At 47.1% G+C, this 17665-nt stretch overlaps 1 protein-coding gene across 2 annotated transcripts; it reads left to right on the top strand.

Annotated features, from left to right (window-relative positions):
* Positions 1-339: 339 nt before the first annotated feature.
* Positions 340-11855, top strand: LOC105090261 (CEA cell adhesion molecule 3). 2 transcript variants are annotated; one of them, XM_064489395.1, is made up of 8 exons: positions 340-522; positions 1443-1802; positions 2786-3021; positions 9243-9363; positions 10340-10392; positions 10707-10738; positions 11156-11197; positions 11454-11855. In XM_064489395.1, the coding sequence occupies exons 1-8, from the start codon at positions 459-461 to the stop codon at positions 11566-11568; spliced, it is 1023 nt and encodes a 340-aa protein (XP_064345465.1). In that variant the 5' UTR covers positions 340-458; the 3' UTR covers positions 11569-11855. The 2 variants fall into 2 exon arrangements, with proteins under 2 accessions (XP_064345465.1, XP_031312902.2); XM_031457042.2 differs by having other exon boundaries at positions 2786-3064.
* The last annotated feature ends 5810 nt before the right edge of the window (positions 11856-17665 follow it).

Here is a 17665-nt window from a genome sequence, read left to right as displayed (position 1 = left end):
AAGGCTCAGATGATGCTTTATTTAGCAATAAAGTATTTTTAATTAAGGTATGTACGTTTCTTTAGGAATTATGCTATTGTACATTTGACTGACTACAGTTTAGTGTAAACATAACTTAAAAGGCACTGGAAAACCAAAAAACGAGACTCTCTTTATTGCGGTGGTCTGGAACGAAATCATAATATCTCGGAGATATGCCTGTACCCCTGTACGGAGAGAAGGAAAAGAGAAAGAGGGAAGCAGGGAGGCAGGACTGAGAGGGGAGGGAGAGGGAGTGTCCTGGGCACAGACCCCGCCCCCAGCCCACACGACCCATGATGTGCTCCTGCCCCAGGAGGAGGCCCAGCACAGAGAGGGGAAGGACAGCAGAGCTCACACATCACACAGCAGTGCTTGTGGGCGTTTCTGGAGTGGAAACTCTTCTCACAGAGGGAGGGACACAGCAGACAGCAGATACCATGGAGCCCTCCTCAGCCCCTGCCCACAGAGGGCATGTCCTCTGGCAGAGGGTCCTGCTGGCAGGTGAGAGGGGACAGTTTTCAGGGAGTGGGCAGAGATGGGAGAAGAGTCTGGCTGGGGTCTCGTGGGGAGACAGGGCTCTGAGAGGGGACAGAGGGCTTCTGTTTGGACCTCAGTGGGGCAGGGTAGGATGGAGGGATGGGGTCAGCAACAGGAAAATCTCAATGAACTAGAATTGCTAAAGGGCAGGAAAACCTAAATTACTGTATGTTTTACAAGTTAAACAATAAATTTTGAACAATAAATTCCTGAACAATAAATTTTGGAAACTGATGACAATACTAAGCACAGTTATTGTCATGGGAAAAAAAACAACTTAACCAGGGACATTAATATTGTCCATACCGACCACCCTTAGAAATTGACAAGTAAACACCAGGATGTGGAGGGACCTGGGAACACACCTTCCTTCATCACCAGGTGTTTGGCGCCTGTTCCATGCACTGAGGGTACAATAAGATCAGCAGAGTCCTGCTTTCACAGAGCTCATGTTCTGTGGGGAGGAAGACAGACAAGCAAAGAGATCTAGAATGTGCTGTCAGGTGCTGACAAGTGTCATGAAGGAAACAGAGCAGGGGAAGGTCAGAAAGTGAAGGCAGAGGGTCTTTAGAGCAGGTGGTCAGGGAGGGCATCTCCTAACACGCCCCCCCACCCGAGGGTGAGCAGGCGAGTGAGAGCAGAGAGGGAGTGAGCCGGGCAGGCACCTGGGGAAACAGAGGAAATAACAAGATCAGAGCTGCTGAAGTAATGGGGGTCACACTGCCAACTGTGAACCAGTAGGAGACACACACACACACACACACACTATAAAAACACATAGCAAGGCTGAGGGATGAAGAGACCTGCTCAGGACCCAGGGCTTCTTTTTTCCATCCCAATTTATAGGTGAGATTATGAATTGCTTTCTCTCCCTTCCCTCCTAGTCTCACTCTTAACCTTCTGGAACCTGCCCACCACTACCCAACTCAGTATTGAATCAGTGCCAGTCAATGCTGCAGAAGGGACGGATGTTCTTCTACTTGTCTACAATGTGACAGAGGATCTTCTAGGCTATGGCTGGTTCAAAGGAGAAAAAGTAGAAAACAGCCAACAAATTGCATCATATATAGTAAGCTCTCAAGTAAATGTACCAGGGCCTGCATACAGCGGCCGAGAGACGATATACGCCAATGGGTCTCTGCTGTTCCAGAATGTCTTTCAGAACGACACAGGATACTACACTATAATTGTTACAACGAATCACTTTGACTCTAAAGCAGCATCTGGACAACTCCGAGTATTCCGTGAGTGATTCCTCTCTGACCTCTGGGTGCAGGGTGGTGTGATGTCACACAGGACCTACAGGCCTGGACTGTGGCTCCATCCCCCTCTGCATTACTCCCATGTTGGGGTTTGAAAATTTAGTGCAAGACACACACTGGAGAAAAATTTCAAAGGTTTAGAATCCTTTCCTGGAATCTGGACCCTGCAGACACCCTGTGCAAAAAGAAGGACCAGTCTGATGGGAGTACTCAGCAGAGGGAGAGGAGTCTCAGTCCAACCCCCTGGGCCCCTCCCTGTGACCATGACCCTGAGGAAGACCCTGTAGGACTCAATAGGGGCCTGGCTTGAGGGTCCCCTGGGATCCTCACAGAGACACTCGGGTCCCCCCACCCCCGCAGCCCCAGTCCCAGGGCTCCTGACTCCATGGCCCTGGGGAGCTTGTTCCAGGTCTCCAGGTTTCTGAGCTGGTCACCAGCCAGGGCTCAGCCCTAAGAGCCAAATCTGGGCAGCAGTCCTTCACCTGAAACTCAGTATGGAGAGCTTAGATGGATGAGATCCCCAGGCCATCAGCCAACCACCCTGGGGGACTTGGAGTCTCCAAAGGAAAGTCAGTGTCCCCAGGGAGGAGCAGAGGAGAGAAGATACTCCTGGCAGCAACTTGTCCATGAAGACTCAGCCCGGGGGCCCTCTCATGAAGCTGGTCAGTGAAGAACCAGGACAGGCGCCAGATGGTCTCTGACTCCCATCTTATTGTTTCCACAACTAAATGCTGCTGCACAATTGACACTTGAGGAAGTCTGTGCTTCCTCCCGGACATAGAGCAGGTGGCCGTATGTTCAGTGAGCTCAGAGTTTCATGCATTTGTCTTGTGATACACAGACCTGCCTTATTCTTTAAGGACTCAGTTTGGCTTAGAGGTTAAGAGATGACGACTCTGATTGAAGATGCTTTTGGTGGAATCAAAGTTATAAAAGAGGCAATGTTCTCTCTGTTATCTTCACAGCGAAGTTACCCACACCTGTCGTCACCAGCAACAACCTCAACCCCCTGGAGCACGAAGACACGGTAGTGTTAACATGTGAACCTGAGACTCAGAACACCACCTACATGTGGTGGATCAACAATCGGAGCCTCCCTGACAGCACCAGGCTGGAACTGTCCGAGGACAACAGGACTCTCACTTTACTCCATGTCACAAGGAATGACACTGGACCTTATGTGTGTGAAACCCAGAACCCAGTGAGTGCCGGCCGCAGTGACCCATTCACCCTGAATGTCCTCTGTGAGTAATCTCTGTTTCTATGTGGCCCAGGTAGCCTGCCCGAATCTACACAGCCAGAGGCCAGGCCACACCCACTCCCCTCAGGTCCAAGTACATGGACCCTCACCCGTGGATACCAGGCTGGCCATGACTTCCTGGCCCAGGCAAATCTGGGCAGGCCTAGCCTTGAGCCAAGACTGGGAGGGAACAGCTGCTCCTGTCTTGAGAGGCTCAGGATCACCATCCTGTGATGGGAGAATCAGGTTAATGTCTCAGACTCAGGGTGAGTGAACATGAGGGGTCTGGTTGGGACTTTTTAAGACAAGGTTGTGACCCAGCTCAGAGGGACACTTTGGCCCTAACACAAACCAGGATCCTTCCCTTCCCTCTGATTGCATCACCCATGGTTTTATGCACTTTGCTGCAAGTGGCAGGGACACCCTGTCATTTCCCCCTCAGACTCCTATTAACATCCAGAGGCAAACCTCAGCCTCTCCTGCCACAAGCTTCTATCCCAGCCACTAATGATCTTGCTTTATCAACGGGAGACCCCAGCAATCCACACAGGAGCTCTGTACCCCCGCGTCATGCCACACAATAGCAAATCCTATATTCTGTGACTGGCCTGGATAGCACCACTTATGAAAAGTCAGTCTCTGGCAAGTGGTCCCTGGACTACTTGGACTGACCTTGGGTGGAGATCTCTCTGATTTTCTAAAAGTACCCTGAAATTAGTTATGTACCAAGCTGTGTGCCACAGGACAGTGGCCAAAAAGTATAATTTATAGGAGGATTAAGTGTACAGTCTTTTGTTAAAACCATAACCACTGCTCTCTAGAGACATCTTTCACTGTGATATTCAATCCACAGACCTGGAATAAGAGATTTCTTCAGATTAAGAAATCATTTAGTTGGAAATTCTCCAGGTCCTAAGGTCATGAAAACTAACTGGACCATCTTCATTTTCTACTAAGTTACTTCGCAAAAAGGAACACTTTCCCTAATAATGTAAAGCTGTTCTGGCCCGATACGTGGAGCGCCTGCCTCCCTGACATACACAGATGTGTATATACACTAGATGAGAGGGGCTGGCATTATGAAGTCACAGAAGACCTTAGGAAAGGGTCACATGGAGGCGTGAGGGAAAATTTCTACCTGATGATGAGGTTCCTGGGCACATGGGCTGAAAAGGGGTTCCCGGTGCTGATAGTACAGAGATGTCTAGGGGGACCAGGCAAGTGTCACCCTGAGGTGATCTGGAGGTCAGAGGGGATGTGTAATCATCTTTCAGATTGTCACCTGAATGAAGACTCAGGGCCTTCTTCATAGGTTCAGGCCGTCCTTTGGGTCACCTTTACAGAATTGACTGGATCCCAGGAGTGGCTGAGATCTCTCGGGAAGGAGCTCAGCCCCAGGCCACAAATCCTCTCTCAGCCAGTCACCTCCTCTGTTTCTCCACAAGCCCAGTGGACAGCCCTCCATCCAAGCCAGCAACACCACTGTCACAGAACATGGGGATACCATGTTCTTGACCTGTCTTACAAATGACACTGGGATCTCCATCTCCTGGCTCTTCAATGGCCAGAGTCTGTTGCTCACAGAGAGGATGAAGCTGTCCCAGGGCAACAGCACCCTCACCATACACCCTGTCAGGAGGGAGGATGCTGGGAATTATCAGTGCCAGGTCTCCAACCTGGGCTATTCCAGCAAGAGTGACGTCCTCAGCCTGGATGTGACCTGTGAGTGACCCTCATCACCTCCTATAAGTTATTAAAGTCTAAATCTCCTTTTTCTAGGGGGAGGGTATAGCTCAAGTGGTAGAGCATATGCTTAGCATACATGAGGTCCTGGGTTCAATCTCCGGTACCACCTCTATAAATAATTAAGTAGGCCTAATTATCTCCCCTTCCACAAAAATAAGTAAATAAATCTCCTTTTTCTTATGTGTACAATAGTGTTTATGATGCACTTTATAGAACTGTTGTGAAGAGACAGTCAAGTGAAGGTGGAAAGCATGTAGCAGACATGTATTCAGGCAGTAAGTATTCAGTATGTTACTTGGCTTTGTCATTATTATTGGCTTACTGTCACATTCAACTCCAGATCCCACCACTTGTCTTCCTCACTTGCACCGTCATCTCTGCAGGGGAAGTGACACCACTTCCTCACAGGGATAGGCGGTGGTTGTTTGCAATGAGAAGTGAGAACACTGAGTACTATGCCCTGCACAAGATCAGTTCTCAGGATGGTGTGTTCTGTATCCATCTATTAGATCTCATTGGTTTACGGTGTTTTCACATCTTCTATTTCCTGTATTCAAATTCTGTCTTGCTATTCTATCCAAATAGGGTGTTGAAGTCTCACTCTTATGATAGAGCTGTCTATTTCTCCCTTCAATTCTGTCAATTTTTGCTTCACAACTTTGGTGCTCTGTTGTTAGGTGCATATATTCTTATAATTGTTATATTTCCTTGATGAATAGAAACTTTTCTTGATATAGAAGGCCCTACTTTGTCTCTGATCATCTTTTTTGATTTAGATATAATTTTATCAGATATGCATATAGCCACCCTAGCTCTCCTTTTGTTGTGTGGAATATTTTTTTCCATCCTTACTTCCATCTTCTGTGTCTTTGTACCTAAAATGAGTCTCTTAAAGAAAGCATAGGGATGGGTCATAATTTTTATCCATTCTATCTTTAATTTGAAGATTCAATCCATTTACAATCCAAATACTTACTGATAAGGAGGGATTTCTGCCATTTAGCTATTTGTTATCTGTATGTCCTATGTGAGTTTTATTCCTCTGTTCTTCCATTACTTACTTTTCTGCTATTTAGCTGATTTGTTTTTGTTATTTGCCATTTTGATTTCCTTCTTTCCTTTCCCATATTTATTCTAGTTTTTTTCTTGGTGGTGACTTGGAGCTGACAATTAGCATCTGAAATGCTTAACTACCTAGTTGAAATAATACCAAATGAGATTCTGTAATATACAAACACTGTATATTACATCTGCATTCCTCCCATTTTAGACAGTTAGGGATCATAAGTTTCATTCATACTTATACATTATGTGCCCATTACCATAGATTTATAAATGTTGCTTATGAAATGCCTTTGAAATAAAAAAGAAAAAGAACAATTACAAGGAAGAGGCAATAATAATGGCTTAAATAATATATTTACCTATGGAATTGCTTTACCAGTGTTCTTTATTTCTTCCCATGGCTTTGAGTTACTGCTTAATGTCCTTTCATATCAGCTTAAAGGATTCCTTTTACATTTCATATATGGCACATATCTGAGTAACAGACTCCTTTGCCTATTGTTTATCTGGAAATGTCTTATATTACTCCTTCATTCTTGAAGGGGAGTTTTTCTGTATATAGCTTTCCTAGCTGACAGTCTTTCTTTTAGGATTTTAAGTAGGTCATCTCTGTGCCTTCTGGCCTCTATGGTCTCTGATGAGAAATTGGCTTTTAGTCTTACTGAAGATCCATTGTACATGGTAAATCATTCCTCTCTTGCTGCTTTAATCATCTCCTTCTTTCCTTGGCCTTTCACATTTTGATTATAATGTGTCACAGTGTGTACATCTTTAAGTTATTCTTCTTAGCATTCTTTAACATTCTTTGATGTGTTGATTCATAATTTTCAATTTTGAACATTGAAAACTTGAATGCATTATTGGCATGTTTGTCCACTTGATGGAGTTCTGCATATTCCTATGGCTAGGTTCACTTTTCTTCATTTTTTTTCCCTTCTACTCCCCAGTCTGGATAATTTCATTTTTCCTATCTTCATATTCAATGAGCCTTTCTTCTATCTGCTCAAATGTGCAGTTGAACCCATCAGGTAAACTATTAATTTCAATTCTGACACTTCAGCTCCAGGTTTTCCTCAATCCTGAGTAAATCATTTAACAAAGAGTAAGAACATTTCCTTCTTGAGAAGGAGGTTCTCCTCAGACAGGCCCAATATGGGGATAGCCATCCTCCCACCTTAAGGACACGTTTTAGTCATGGGCACTGATTGTAACATGATCTGGGTCAATCTCAGACAAGTACATTTGGAGTAGGAAAACAGGACAGAGAGGAAAGCAGTTGTGGACACTGTGGAGGAAGGTGATGGCTTATCTCAAGGAGCTGTCAGATGGCATCAGTCAAGGGACTGGCCTTGTCCACAAGGCTGGCATACACTCTTCCCCTTCTACATGACCAGGAACCAGACAGAGATCACCCTCTTCAGTAGTCAAGCCCTTCCCCTCAGAACTCCCCTGAGAGCCCTCCAGCCTGGACCCAAACTGGCCCAGTGATACAGTGCTTGATCAATCAGTGACCAGGAGTTTATGGCTCTCTGAGAGGATGAAGCTGTCCCGAGACCATCAGCAGTATTAGGAGGGAGGATTCAGGGTCTTACCAGTGTGAAGTCTCCCCCAGGTCAATGTCTGCAGTTATGACCCCATCTGCCAGCTGAGTGCTGTGAGTGACCTTCACCATCTTTACTGCTTCTCTCGTAATTTCACTGGAAGTGGATGTGTAATAAATGCAAGTAATGAAAACGTGGGTAGTCTCCATTTAGAGCCTCTAGAACGTGCTTAATTGAGCATGGGAAACCTGGATAATGCTGTCATTGTTTGGTTATTCTTTGTACCAACTGTTTGACTATGGGCAAGACACTCGACCTCCTGAGCCTCAGTTTTCTCATCTGTAAAACCAGAATAGAACAGCTGGATCTTAGAGCTATTGTAAGGATATTTCTAGGAAGTTAATGAGATTAAAGCCTAGACAGGGTCCTACACAGTCAGGGCTCAAGTAATGTTTTATTTTTTTTTGTTTGTTTGGGGTTTTGGGGTTGTTGGTTTTTTGTTTGTTTGTTTGTTTAGATTTGGCCATCTTTCATTAGTTACCTTAAAGTTCAAACATAAAACAAGGAAGAATGTAAGCCTATTTAAAAATACAAATACTCTAAGCAATAGTTTAAATTATTTGGCCCGCAAAACTATTGCTTAAAAAATCAAGTTCATGGGAGTGGTTATAGCTCAGTGGTAGAGCACATGCTTAGCATGCAGGAGGTTCTGGGTTCAATCCCTAGCGCCTCCACTAAAATAAGTAAATAATTTTAATAAAAACAGAAATCAGGTTCAGCTTAATTGTAAGTAAATGTAATTATGTCCGAGGCTGGGATATTTGACTCTTCTTTTGGCTGCAGGTTATACTTCTGTGGCTGGAAAAAACGTTCTTCAATAGCACTGACTAATTCATTTAGTTCTTTCTTCAGCCCCTTGGGATCACTGTTTCTGGGGGACCACACGGTTCCAAATAATATGATTTTGGGCTCTGTCTCACTGGTCCAAATGGTGGCCACGCCTCCACTAGCAAAGGTAAAGGTGATCATTTGGCTGCTTTTACTAGTGGGAGAGCCCAGGGGACATAAAAGCTGGTGGCAGAAGTCTGGGGAGAATTCAGCCGCATGAACTTTCCTGGAGGCTGACATCTTGCCTGGGTCATTGGCACCAAGACCTGGCCCCACCCAACAGCCTGTAGGCTTAAGTCAAGTAATGTTTTCAACGAGTATTATTTTGTTTCTTAACATTCTTGTTATTAGCTGTAAAGTCAAGCAGAACTTGATTAAAAATTTTTTATCACTTCTCAGTTCTATGACCTACATTGGTTGATTTAAGCACTGTGGGTCTATGTGTGCACACCGGGGATGATCCCGCTCCTTCACGGGGGTGGAAGGATCAGAGCAGATGAATGTGCTTGGCACACAGAAGGCAACTGGAAACAGTCAGCTAATATTATTATTACTGATAAGCATTGAGAGGACTGGTAAGGGCCTGCCCTCTAAGATCATCGAGAGTGATGGGAAAGAAGATACAGAGAGAAGGGACATGATGTGAGAGAAGAAGAGACTTTAAACGGCAACTGAACAAGACGTGGAACTCACTTCATGTGGGAGAACGAAGAGATAGATCAAGTCCAAGATTTCAAGTGTGAGGAAGAGAAAATGATGCAATGCCCTGCGGTGAGAAAGTCGGGAAGAAATTGTGATGGCAAAACACACGCTGCACACAGACCTCAGTTGCATTTCCTTCCTCCCTCACCGGGCCCTCTCCCCCAGAAGGTTTCTCTTGGTTTTCCCTCCAACAGAGTCAGGACTCCACTTCCCCTCACTCTCTCTCTCTCCTCCTTTTAGGGCAAGAAATCACCCCAGCTCTCAGCACGGGGGCCATTGTTGGCATCGTGGTTGGGATCCTGGTTGCAGTGGTACTGGTGGCTGCCCTGGGGTGTTTCTATTTCCTTGCAAGGATTAAAAGGTACAATGGCATTTCCCAGATGCCACTTCTGTTCCCCAGTCTGACCCTAGTTGAGGAGGAAGGACACCCAATCCTCAGATTCTGAGCCTTACTCTCCACGGCCTCCTAACTTCCCTGTGGATATTCCCTGTCATCCACTCACTCCTCCCCACCAGATGCTGACCTGGGACGTCTTCTCAACACCTTCCTCATCTATAAATTAGGCTCAGTGAAGGCCCCGCCTGCTCAGTGTTGTCCTGGAGCAGACATGCAGCTGTGTGGCAGAGAGTAAATACTCAGTAAACGGGACCTCTTGCTGTTTAATTAAATACAACCACCCTGATGAAAGGGATTCACAGCATCAGGACTTGAGGGTCATCCTGGCCAAGGTCACACAGCAGGGAGTGGAGCCTGGACAGACTGGGGCGGGGGGGGGGGGTCAAATGTCCCCACGTGGCAGATGTGTTAACCATAGCCCCTGACATGTGAGATAGAAAAACGTGCCAGGACAGCAGATCGTGGGATGTCCTTTACGCCTCATTCCCAGGCAGACAGAGGTGGAGGTCAAGGCCATGGCCACATTTTAGCATCCCCTGGTCTGAAGGAAGGTGGTCAGAGCAGCGGCACTGCACTCAGAGAGATCCAAGAGGCACTAGCTCCCCACTTGGCCCTGCTCTCCTTTGCGGGCCTTACCCTCCCACTTAGTCAAAGCCTTTGGTCTAATTCCTTATTTGATCCTTTGTCCCTTCTCTGGCCACTTTCTCCTGGACCTGCTTTGGCCTGTGGGTCCTTCCCCTCTGGGACCAGGACAGGTGTGGCTTCTTGCGGATTTTCCTCAGTTCCCCTCTATTGGGCCCTCCTCTTCTAAGCAGCACTGGTGGAGAAAGGAGGTTCCCCCACTCCCTGCTTGGAAAAGGGACCTTCCTTGTCCCATGTTCTGACCCCAGAGCTTTGCCCTCTCCCTGCACTGCTCACAAAGAAGCCTGATCTTTCCTAGCCATAGTTGCCTGCAGAACAACAGAGTGCGCTGCCCCCCAGCGTCCACCCCTGGTGAGTATCTGTTCACCCTGGGAGTGGCCGGTCCTGCCCCATGGTGTCCACCGCTGCCAGTCACCCCCAGGGCCTCTGACCCTTCCCCTGGGGCTTCAGCGCGGGGCACCCCGATTGGCTATTCAGCCTGACCTATGCCTTCTGAGTCATGGGTCATCTCCTTGCCCTCACTGGACCCTAAAATTGCAGAGGGTCTCTCCCTGGGTGGTGCTCTTTCTCTCCTGGTTTTCTGGGAGCTGGACCCCCAGCCTCTGCTGGCTGGGTGGGTCTAAGTTTCCTCACCCCTGGGTGCTAACTCCTGTCTCTGTTCCCAGGACATGGTCCCTCTGGCAGCTCTGTCTCTCTGGTAAGTACATCCCTTCCGTGTCTCTTCACCCCAGGGTCCCAGCTGCACAGACTGAGGGCAGGAGGACTGTCCAACCCTGCAGCACAGCACAGATACCCCTCACCCTGGAGTAGCCAGGACAAGACAAACCCACCCTGGCCAGGACCTGGGCCCACTTCAGGGGCAGGACCACCCACCACCCTGTCCTGAGGTTGCACTGGTCCCCTGTTGGCCTCAGGAGAACCCTGGAGTCCAGCTAGAAGCACAGTGGGCATGGGGATCCTCTGGCAGGGGTCCCAGGATAAGGACGGGGGATACAGCCCAGGTGGGGCTGGTAGTGGGGGCTTCAGGCTTGGAGACAGCTCCTCGGGAGGCAGAGCTGGTCACTCCTGAGGAGAAATGACTCTCCTTCCCTGTCCCTCTCTCTCCCTTGCCCAGGCTTCCCAATCTGACCCTAAGCCAGCTGTTCCCATCTACCAGGTGAGTGTGGGGATGAATGTTCTGGTCCCACGGACCCAAGGGGCCCAAGGAAATGCCCCCTGGTTGTGTTTGGAGGTCCAGGAAACAGCAGCAGAAATGGAAAAGGGATGAAGAGGAGGGAGGGGTCTGGGGCAAGAGAACCTCCAGCACAACTAGGCCCCCGGCAGAGCAGCCCTGGGGGCCCAGGGCCTGGGAACTCCTAGGTCATGTTCTGAGAAGGTTGCATGAGCTCAGAAGCCTCTTCTTTCTTTTACAGGAACTACTACACTCCGACAGAGACATTTACTATGGGCTCAATCACAAAGCAGATGTGGTTTCCTCATCTCTTCCTAGAAATGCTTCTTAAGGGCGGCAGGGAGGGACCCTGCTGAGACCCCAGACTCCAGGTAGGATCAGGAGGTAGAGCCTAAGCCAGATAACCAGCTCTGAGCCTGGAGGATATTTCGGGAACCTGGGCCCAGGGTCAGGGTCCCTCCTGGAATTTGGAGACCCCACAGGCTGCCCTGAGCCCTGGATGGACCAAGACTCAATCTCCCATCCCCCCCGGAAGTGGGTGCTTCCCAGGTTAGTGAGGAAGTTAGTGTTAGTGAGAAGTTAGTGGCCTGCAACCCACTGGGGCCCCCTGAGAGATCTGAATAAAGAGCTCCTTCTCATTTGCCCTTTTCCTGCCCATGGGATCTTGTCTGGGCAGAAATTCACCTGAAACTCTGCTCCATTCTCTCCTGGGTCCCACAGTGAAAGTATTAGCTCTAAGTTACCCCACATCCCTATCTATTCCCTAGAAAAGAGTTTGGGGTGAGTGTGTAGAGATGGGGTGGGACCGTACTAACAGGAGAGGGAGGATCCCAAGAGCCCCTGCCCAGCCAGGAGGGCTCTCAGCTGTCCTCACACTGGCCTGGGGTCATGAACACCTCCCAGTGTTTGCTCATTGGCAAATGCTCCTTGAGTCTCTGAAACACAGAATGTGGAGCCATCTGAGGGCCACTAGAACAGAAGCCAGGAAGGAGCAGCCATGGGCTGGGCAGATATGATTGGTGAGGCCCCTTTGCAGCCTCTTGGTGTCCTGAACACATTGGCCCTCCTCACCACGCCCTGGTGGCCCCGACTGGTGGCTGCCTCAGATGAACTTGCCTGTCCCCAAATCCAAGATCTAAGATGCCTACTCTGTCCATGGCTTCTGTTGTGTCCCTAGGCCAACCCTCAGGACATCGTACCCTCTGGGGGAACACAGAAGGTATCAAAGTAACCAAGGTGGGTGGGACCCAGAATTCATGCCCTGAGCAAGACCCTCCAGGCACTTCCCGTGGCCTCTACCATCTACTTCCCATGGGTTTCCAATTTGCTCTCTGATGTGGATCTTAGTGAATTCAGCCTTCTCCCCACATGTGAGCCCACGACTTAGTGCGGGGCTCCTTCTACCTAAACTCACCCTGGCTCCCGTGGCAACGGGACAAACTGTCTCTTCCTTGAAGTGTCCCACAGGCCCTCTCCACCCAGGCCTTACCTGCAGCCCCCACCACACACCAGGGTCAGCATTTCTCAGTCCTTCCCTGAGGGCCCTGGGATAGGTGCTGTTCACTTGGATCAAGGTTCACTTGGATCAGGTGCCCACAGTTGCACAAATAAAGTAAGTCTGCCCACTAAGGTGCAGAACCCACAGTTCACAAGAATGTTCTCTCAATGCCCAAGTATCATTTTTCGTAAGATGAGAGGAAAGGAAAAAACCTGCAAAGTTTCGCATCATGATTTAGATATAAATTACTGCTGACTCCACATGCACACAATCTTGGATTAGACAAAGTGACACCTCTTGTGGTTCCTCATTGCTGCTGTAACAAATTATCACAACATTAGTGGCATAACTCACATGAATCAGGGTGTCAGTATGGCTCTGTTCTTTCTGGAGACTCCAGGCTAGACTTTTGTTTCCTTGCCATTCAAGCTGTTAGAAGCTGCCTGCTTTCCTTGGCTTGTGGCCGCTTTCTCCACACTTAAAGTGCCAGCAGCAAAGCATCTTGAAATCTCTTGGTGCTCTGCTTCCATCATCACATCTCCTTCTCTGGCTCTGCCTCTCCTATCTCCCTCTTTCATTTATAAAGTGATTATATTGGGTCTAGCCAGATATCCACTGTAATCTCCCAATCACATGATCCTTAATTTAATCTATAGGTTCATTTTATCATGGGGCATATTCTTACATTCTGGGAATGAATGTGGACACCCTTGACGGAGCTTTGTTCTGTCTACCCCATCTCCCAAGGCCATGGTCACCATCTTTTCTCACTACAAACTGCTCATGGGCAGCCTGGACTTGGTCATCCTTCATGGAAGGTGTCACATCCTTCCACGAAGTCTACAGCACCCTCACTGCCCCCCAAAAAGGAGATGAGGCCAGTCCACACTCCCTGCAGCTCTCTTCACCTCTTCTTTTCTAGTGATGCTCATTTTTTTAGTAATGAAAAGAAAGCAGATGCAAATCAAAGATCACAACAGCCAAGCCCTTGGGTAGTTCACGTTCGTCAGCACCAAGGAGAGTGTCTCTGCTGTGCTCATCCCAGGGGCTGGAGCAAGGAGGACACAAGGAGAAGGGATGGCTGGACATGCTCCCCACCCCCACCCCCATTTCTCTTCTTTCTATGAGAAAAACACAGTGAGGCAGAATGTTTAAAGGGATAATTTGACTTACTCTTATTTATTAATTGTGAACCCTTTGCACCTGTCTGGATATTAACTTTTTGGTACATCCATTACAACTTCCCACATGGCTGAAGGCTGCACCCAGAGTGTGGCCCTGGGGAAGCCGAGAGCTTACACAGGCCTCCCAGGGAATCTCCCCACCCCTGAGTGTCAGGCAACTGTCTTACCTACAATATGGAGGGACCGTTTCATGATTAACACCTGACCCTCAGTGCCTGACCTTAGAAACATACCTATCACCCAGCCTGGAGCACCCACTGAGCACAGCCTCCTGTTCTGGAGCCCCAGCTGAGCTCCCCAGACAGCAGGGCTGAGAAGAGCCTCTGGAAAACTCTCTCAGGCTGAGCCCCATACCTGGTGTCCTTCTCAGCAGAGCAAACCTTTTTCCCGAGAGACTAGTGGAACATGAAGACAAATCTCCCGGGTAAAACCTAACACCTGAGGGCTTCTCCATCTGCCTGTGACCCCCCCCCCCCAACGCCAGGTGAATGAAGAGGAAGACTGGGGCCCTCACAGGCATCCCCTTCTCACTCATTCCCAATCACATCCCACCCACAAAACCAACGCTGACACTCCAGACTCAGCCCTACCCCTCCCAGTGGCTCGGGCCCCATTCGTCCCCTTGTGGTATCTAGTGTAAGGGTCACCTCGGTGCTTCTTCTGGTTTGAATTAGGTTCCTTTTGCTCTCATTTGTCTAGTTTCCTGTGGTAGAAACTTAGATGATTGATTTGAGCACTTTACTCTTTCCTAATGTAAGCATTTTGTTGTGTAAATACCCCCTCTCAGCACTACGTAAGTTCCATCCCACAAACGGTGGTGTTATTTAAAATTCATATTAATTATTTTATTTTTTATTCATATTAATTCTGTGTATTTTTTTAATTTCCTTTGAGACTTCCTCTCTGGCCCATAGATTATTTAGAAATATGTTGTTTACCTTCCAAGTGTTTTGGAGATTTTCCTGCTGTCTTTCTGTTACTGATTTCTAGTGTGGTCTATTATTGCCAGAGATTTAAATTATTTTAAACTTGGTTAGGTTTTAGATATAACACTAAGCCTAAGCAACAGAAAAGGATGAATTGGACATTCCTTCTCTGGGCTATTCTTTAAGGATAGGTCAGCTAGCAACAAATTCTTGTAGTCTTCCTCCATCAGAGAATGTCCTGATTTCTCTTTCATTCCCAAAAGACAATTTTGCCAGCTATAAAATCCTTAGCTGACAGTCCTTTCTTTTCAACACTGAAAAATGTGCCACTCCTTCTGGCCTCCATGTTTTCAGATACAAAATCTACTGTCATTTAAATTCGAGTTCCTTAAGAGGAAATGGGTAGTTTCTCTGGATTTTTGAAAGAAGTTTGCTATGTGTCTTAGTGTGAATTTCATTTAGGTTTATCCTATTTTGAGTTTCACTCAGTTTCGTGAACCATTATTTCTTCAAATACTTTTTTGGGGGAGGGTGTAGCTCAAGTGGTAGAGTGCATGCTTAGCATGCACGAGGTCCTGGGTTCAATCCCCAGTAACTCCTCTAGGAATAAGTAAATAAGTAAACCTAATTACCCCCCCCCCAAAAAAGAAAAACTTTTTCTGTCCATGTCCATGTTTTCTTTTGCTCTGCTTCTGGTACTAAAATGGTACCAAAGTTAGAGCCTTTTGTTTTTGCCCCACAGAGCTCTGGGACTCTGCTCATTTTCTTCCTGTCTATTTTCTCTCTATTTTTCAGTAGATTCTATTGATCTGTATTCAGGCTCATTGGTTCTATCTTTTACCATCCCCATTTTACTACTGAGTCCACCAATGCAGTTTATATTTATATATATGTGGAATATGGATGTATCAGTTACTGTATTTTTCAGTTTTATAATTTCCATTTAGTTCCTTTTTATAACATATTTTTCTGATGTTTTCCATTTTTTCAAAGGAATTCATAATTGATTGTTGAAGTATTTCTTATGATGATTGCCTTATAAAATCTTTGTCAGATAATTCCAACATCTGATTCATCTTGGAATTGGAGTCGGTTGATTGTCTTTTCTCACTCAAACTATGAGTTTCCTGTTGTTTGGTATGATGACTGGTGGTTTGGTTTGTTTTTTTCTTTGGTTTTTTGGGTTTTTTTTTGAATCTTGGACATTTTTGCTATTGTGTTAACAGCCTTGATTGTATTTAAATCTTCAGTTTTAGCAAACAGTATCCCTGTTTCAGTTCAGCATGTAGATGGATGCTGGCCTACTTTCATGGGCTTTCATTCCCATGATGGTATAATCACAGAGCCTTTGCACTGCTGTCCTGGTCTACTTTGGTCTCTGGCACTACCATAGCTTCCGCTCAATCCCTGCCTGTTCTTTGCAGAGGTGGAAGGGGTTTCCTTTGGCTGCGTGTGGGCTACCTTTGGCCAGTGGGGAAGTGGGGGAGCAGAAGTTGTTGAGCCTGAGTTTCCTATGCTGATGGAAGGAGGGCAGAGAAACCCTTGTAGGTGGATCAAACCACTGCCAGTGACCTGGTTGTCAAGTGGGGCCTGGGACTGTCTACCAGAGCTTCTTGCTGCAGCTGCTGCAAATCGATCACCATCCCGCAGGTGCCTCAGTTGTGGAACGGAGGTTGAGGCTCCCCACTAGGTCTCTGTTAGGCTTCCCCCTTACCAGTCTTTTAGCCAAAGAGACAAGGCTTTGGGGGGTTTCCATCTATGTCTGTTGGCAGTTCCAAGTTGCAGGCTTCACCCACACCTATTCTCAGGCATTTGGGAGATAAAAAAGAAAAGCCAAAGAACTCACTACCTGTCTGCCTTCTTCTTTCCAGCTATCAGAATTCTGATGTCTATTGAACAATTCCCAGATATTTTGTTGTATTTGAAAAAGAGGAGCAGGGAAAAGTGAGTGTATTAGTGGGGGTGGGTTGGGGGCAAGAGGGAAGCAATCTTGTTCCAGAATGGGAAGCCTGGGTTATCTCTTCGTATTAATTTTCTATCACTGTTATAACAAATCACCACAAACTTAGCAGCTTAAACAGTGAAGTTTATTCTCTTACATTTTTCTGGAGGTCAAAATTCTGATAAAGGTCTCACTGGGCTAAAATCAAGGTGTCAACAGGGCTGTGTTCCTTTCCAAAAGCTCTAGGGGAGAACTGATAGCCCTGCCTTTTCTGACTTCCGGAGTCTGCCTGCATTCCTTGGCTGGTGGCCTCCTTCTTTCATCTTCAAAACCAGCAATGTAGTATCTGGCTGACCCTTCTTCCATCATCCTGTTTCCATCTGACCACAACCAGGAAGAGTTCACTGCTTGTAAGGACTCATGTGATTAGATCAGACCCACCTAGATAATCCAGCATCATCTCCACATCTCCAGGTCCTTAACCTAGTCAGATCTGCAAAGTCCTTCTTGCCCTGTAGAGTAACCTATTTACAGGTTCCAGGGACTAAGACATCACTGGGGAGTCATTATTCTTTGGACCACATTCCTAAACTACCTTTTGATGTTTCCGTAAGTGGATTTCATAAGTTCATTCCTTAAGGAAGATGTCTAATAGCATACATTTTTTAAAATGCCAAACCTCTGAGAACTCTGAGCCAGGAATAGTTCATCTAGTTACAGCTTTGTCTAAAGTACTCCAGAATGCCAGGCCCAGGGCTTTGCAAGGGGCTGCAGGATGGGAAGCAGGCAAGGATCGTTATAAGGCAGCAACTTGGGAAAACAAGTTTGGGGTGCTAATGCTGAGGGGTCCCCCCAAAAAGCTGTGGATACACACTCATATTAACAAGTCACTCTCGGTCTCCT

Source organism: Camelus dromedarius, chromosome 9 (assembly GCF_036321535.1).
Source record: "Camelus dromedarius isolate mCamDro1 chromosome 9, mCamDro1.pat, whole genome shotgun sequence".
Classification (NCBI taxonomy): Eukaryota; Metazoa; Chordata; class Mammalia; order Artiodactyla; family Camelidae; genus Camelus; species Camelus dromedarius.
This window is presented reverse-complemented; position numbering and strand designations above follow the sequence as displayed.

Excerpts from the sequence above, each read along its gene's own strand:
- LOC105090261 (XM_031457042.2), top strand. The coding sequence starts at position 459 with ATGGAGCCCTCCTCAGCCCCTGCCCACAGAGGGCATGTCCTCTGGCAG. Across the intron at positions 523-1,442 it reads GCAGAGGGTCCTGCTGGCAG|TCTCACTCTTAACCTTCTGG; the intron begins GTGAGAGGGGAC and ends CTTCCCTCCTAG. Across the intron at positions 10,739-11,155 it reads CTGGCAGCTCTGTCTCTCTG|GCTTCCCAATCTGACCCTAA; the intron begins GTAAGTACATCC and ends TCCCTTGCCCAG.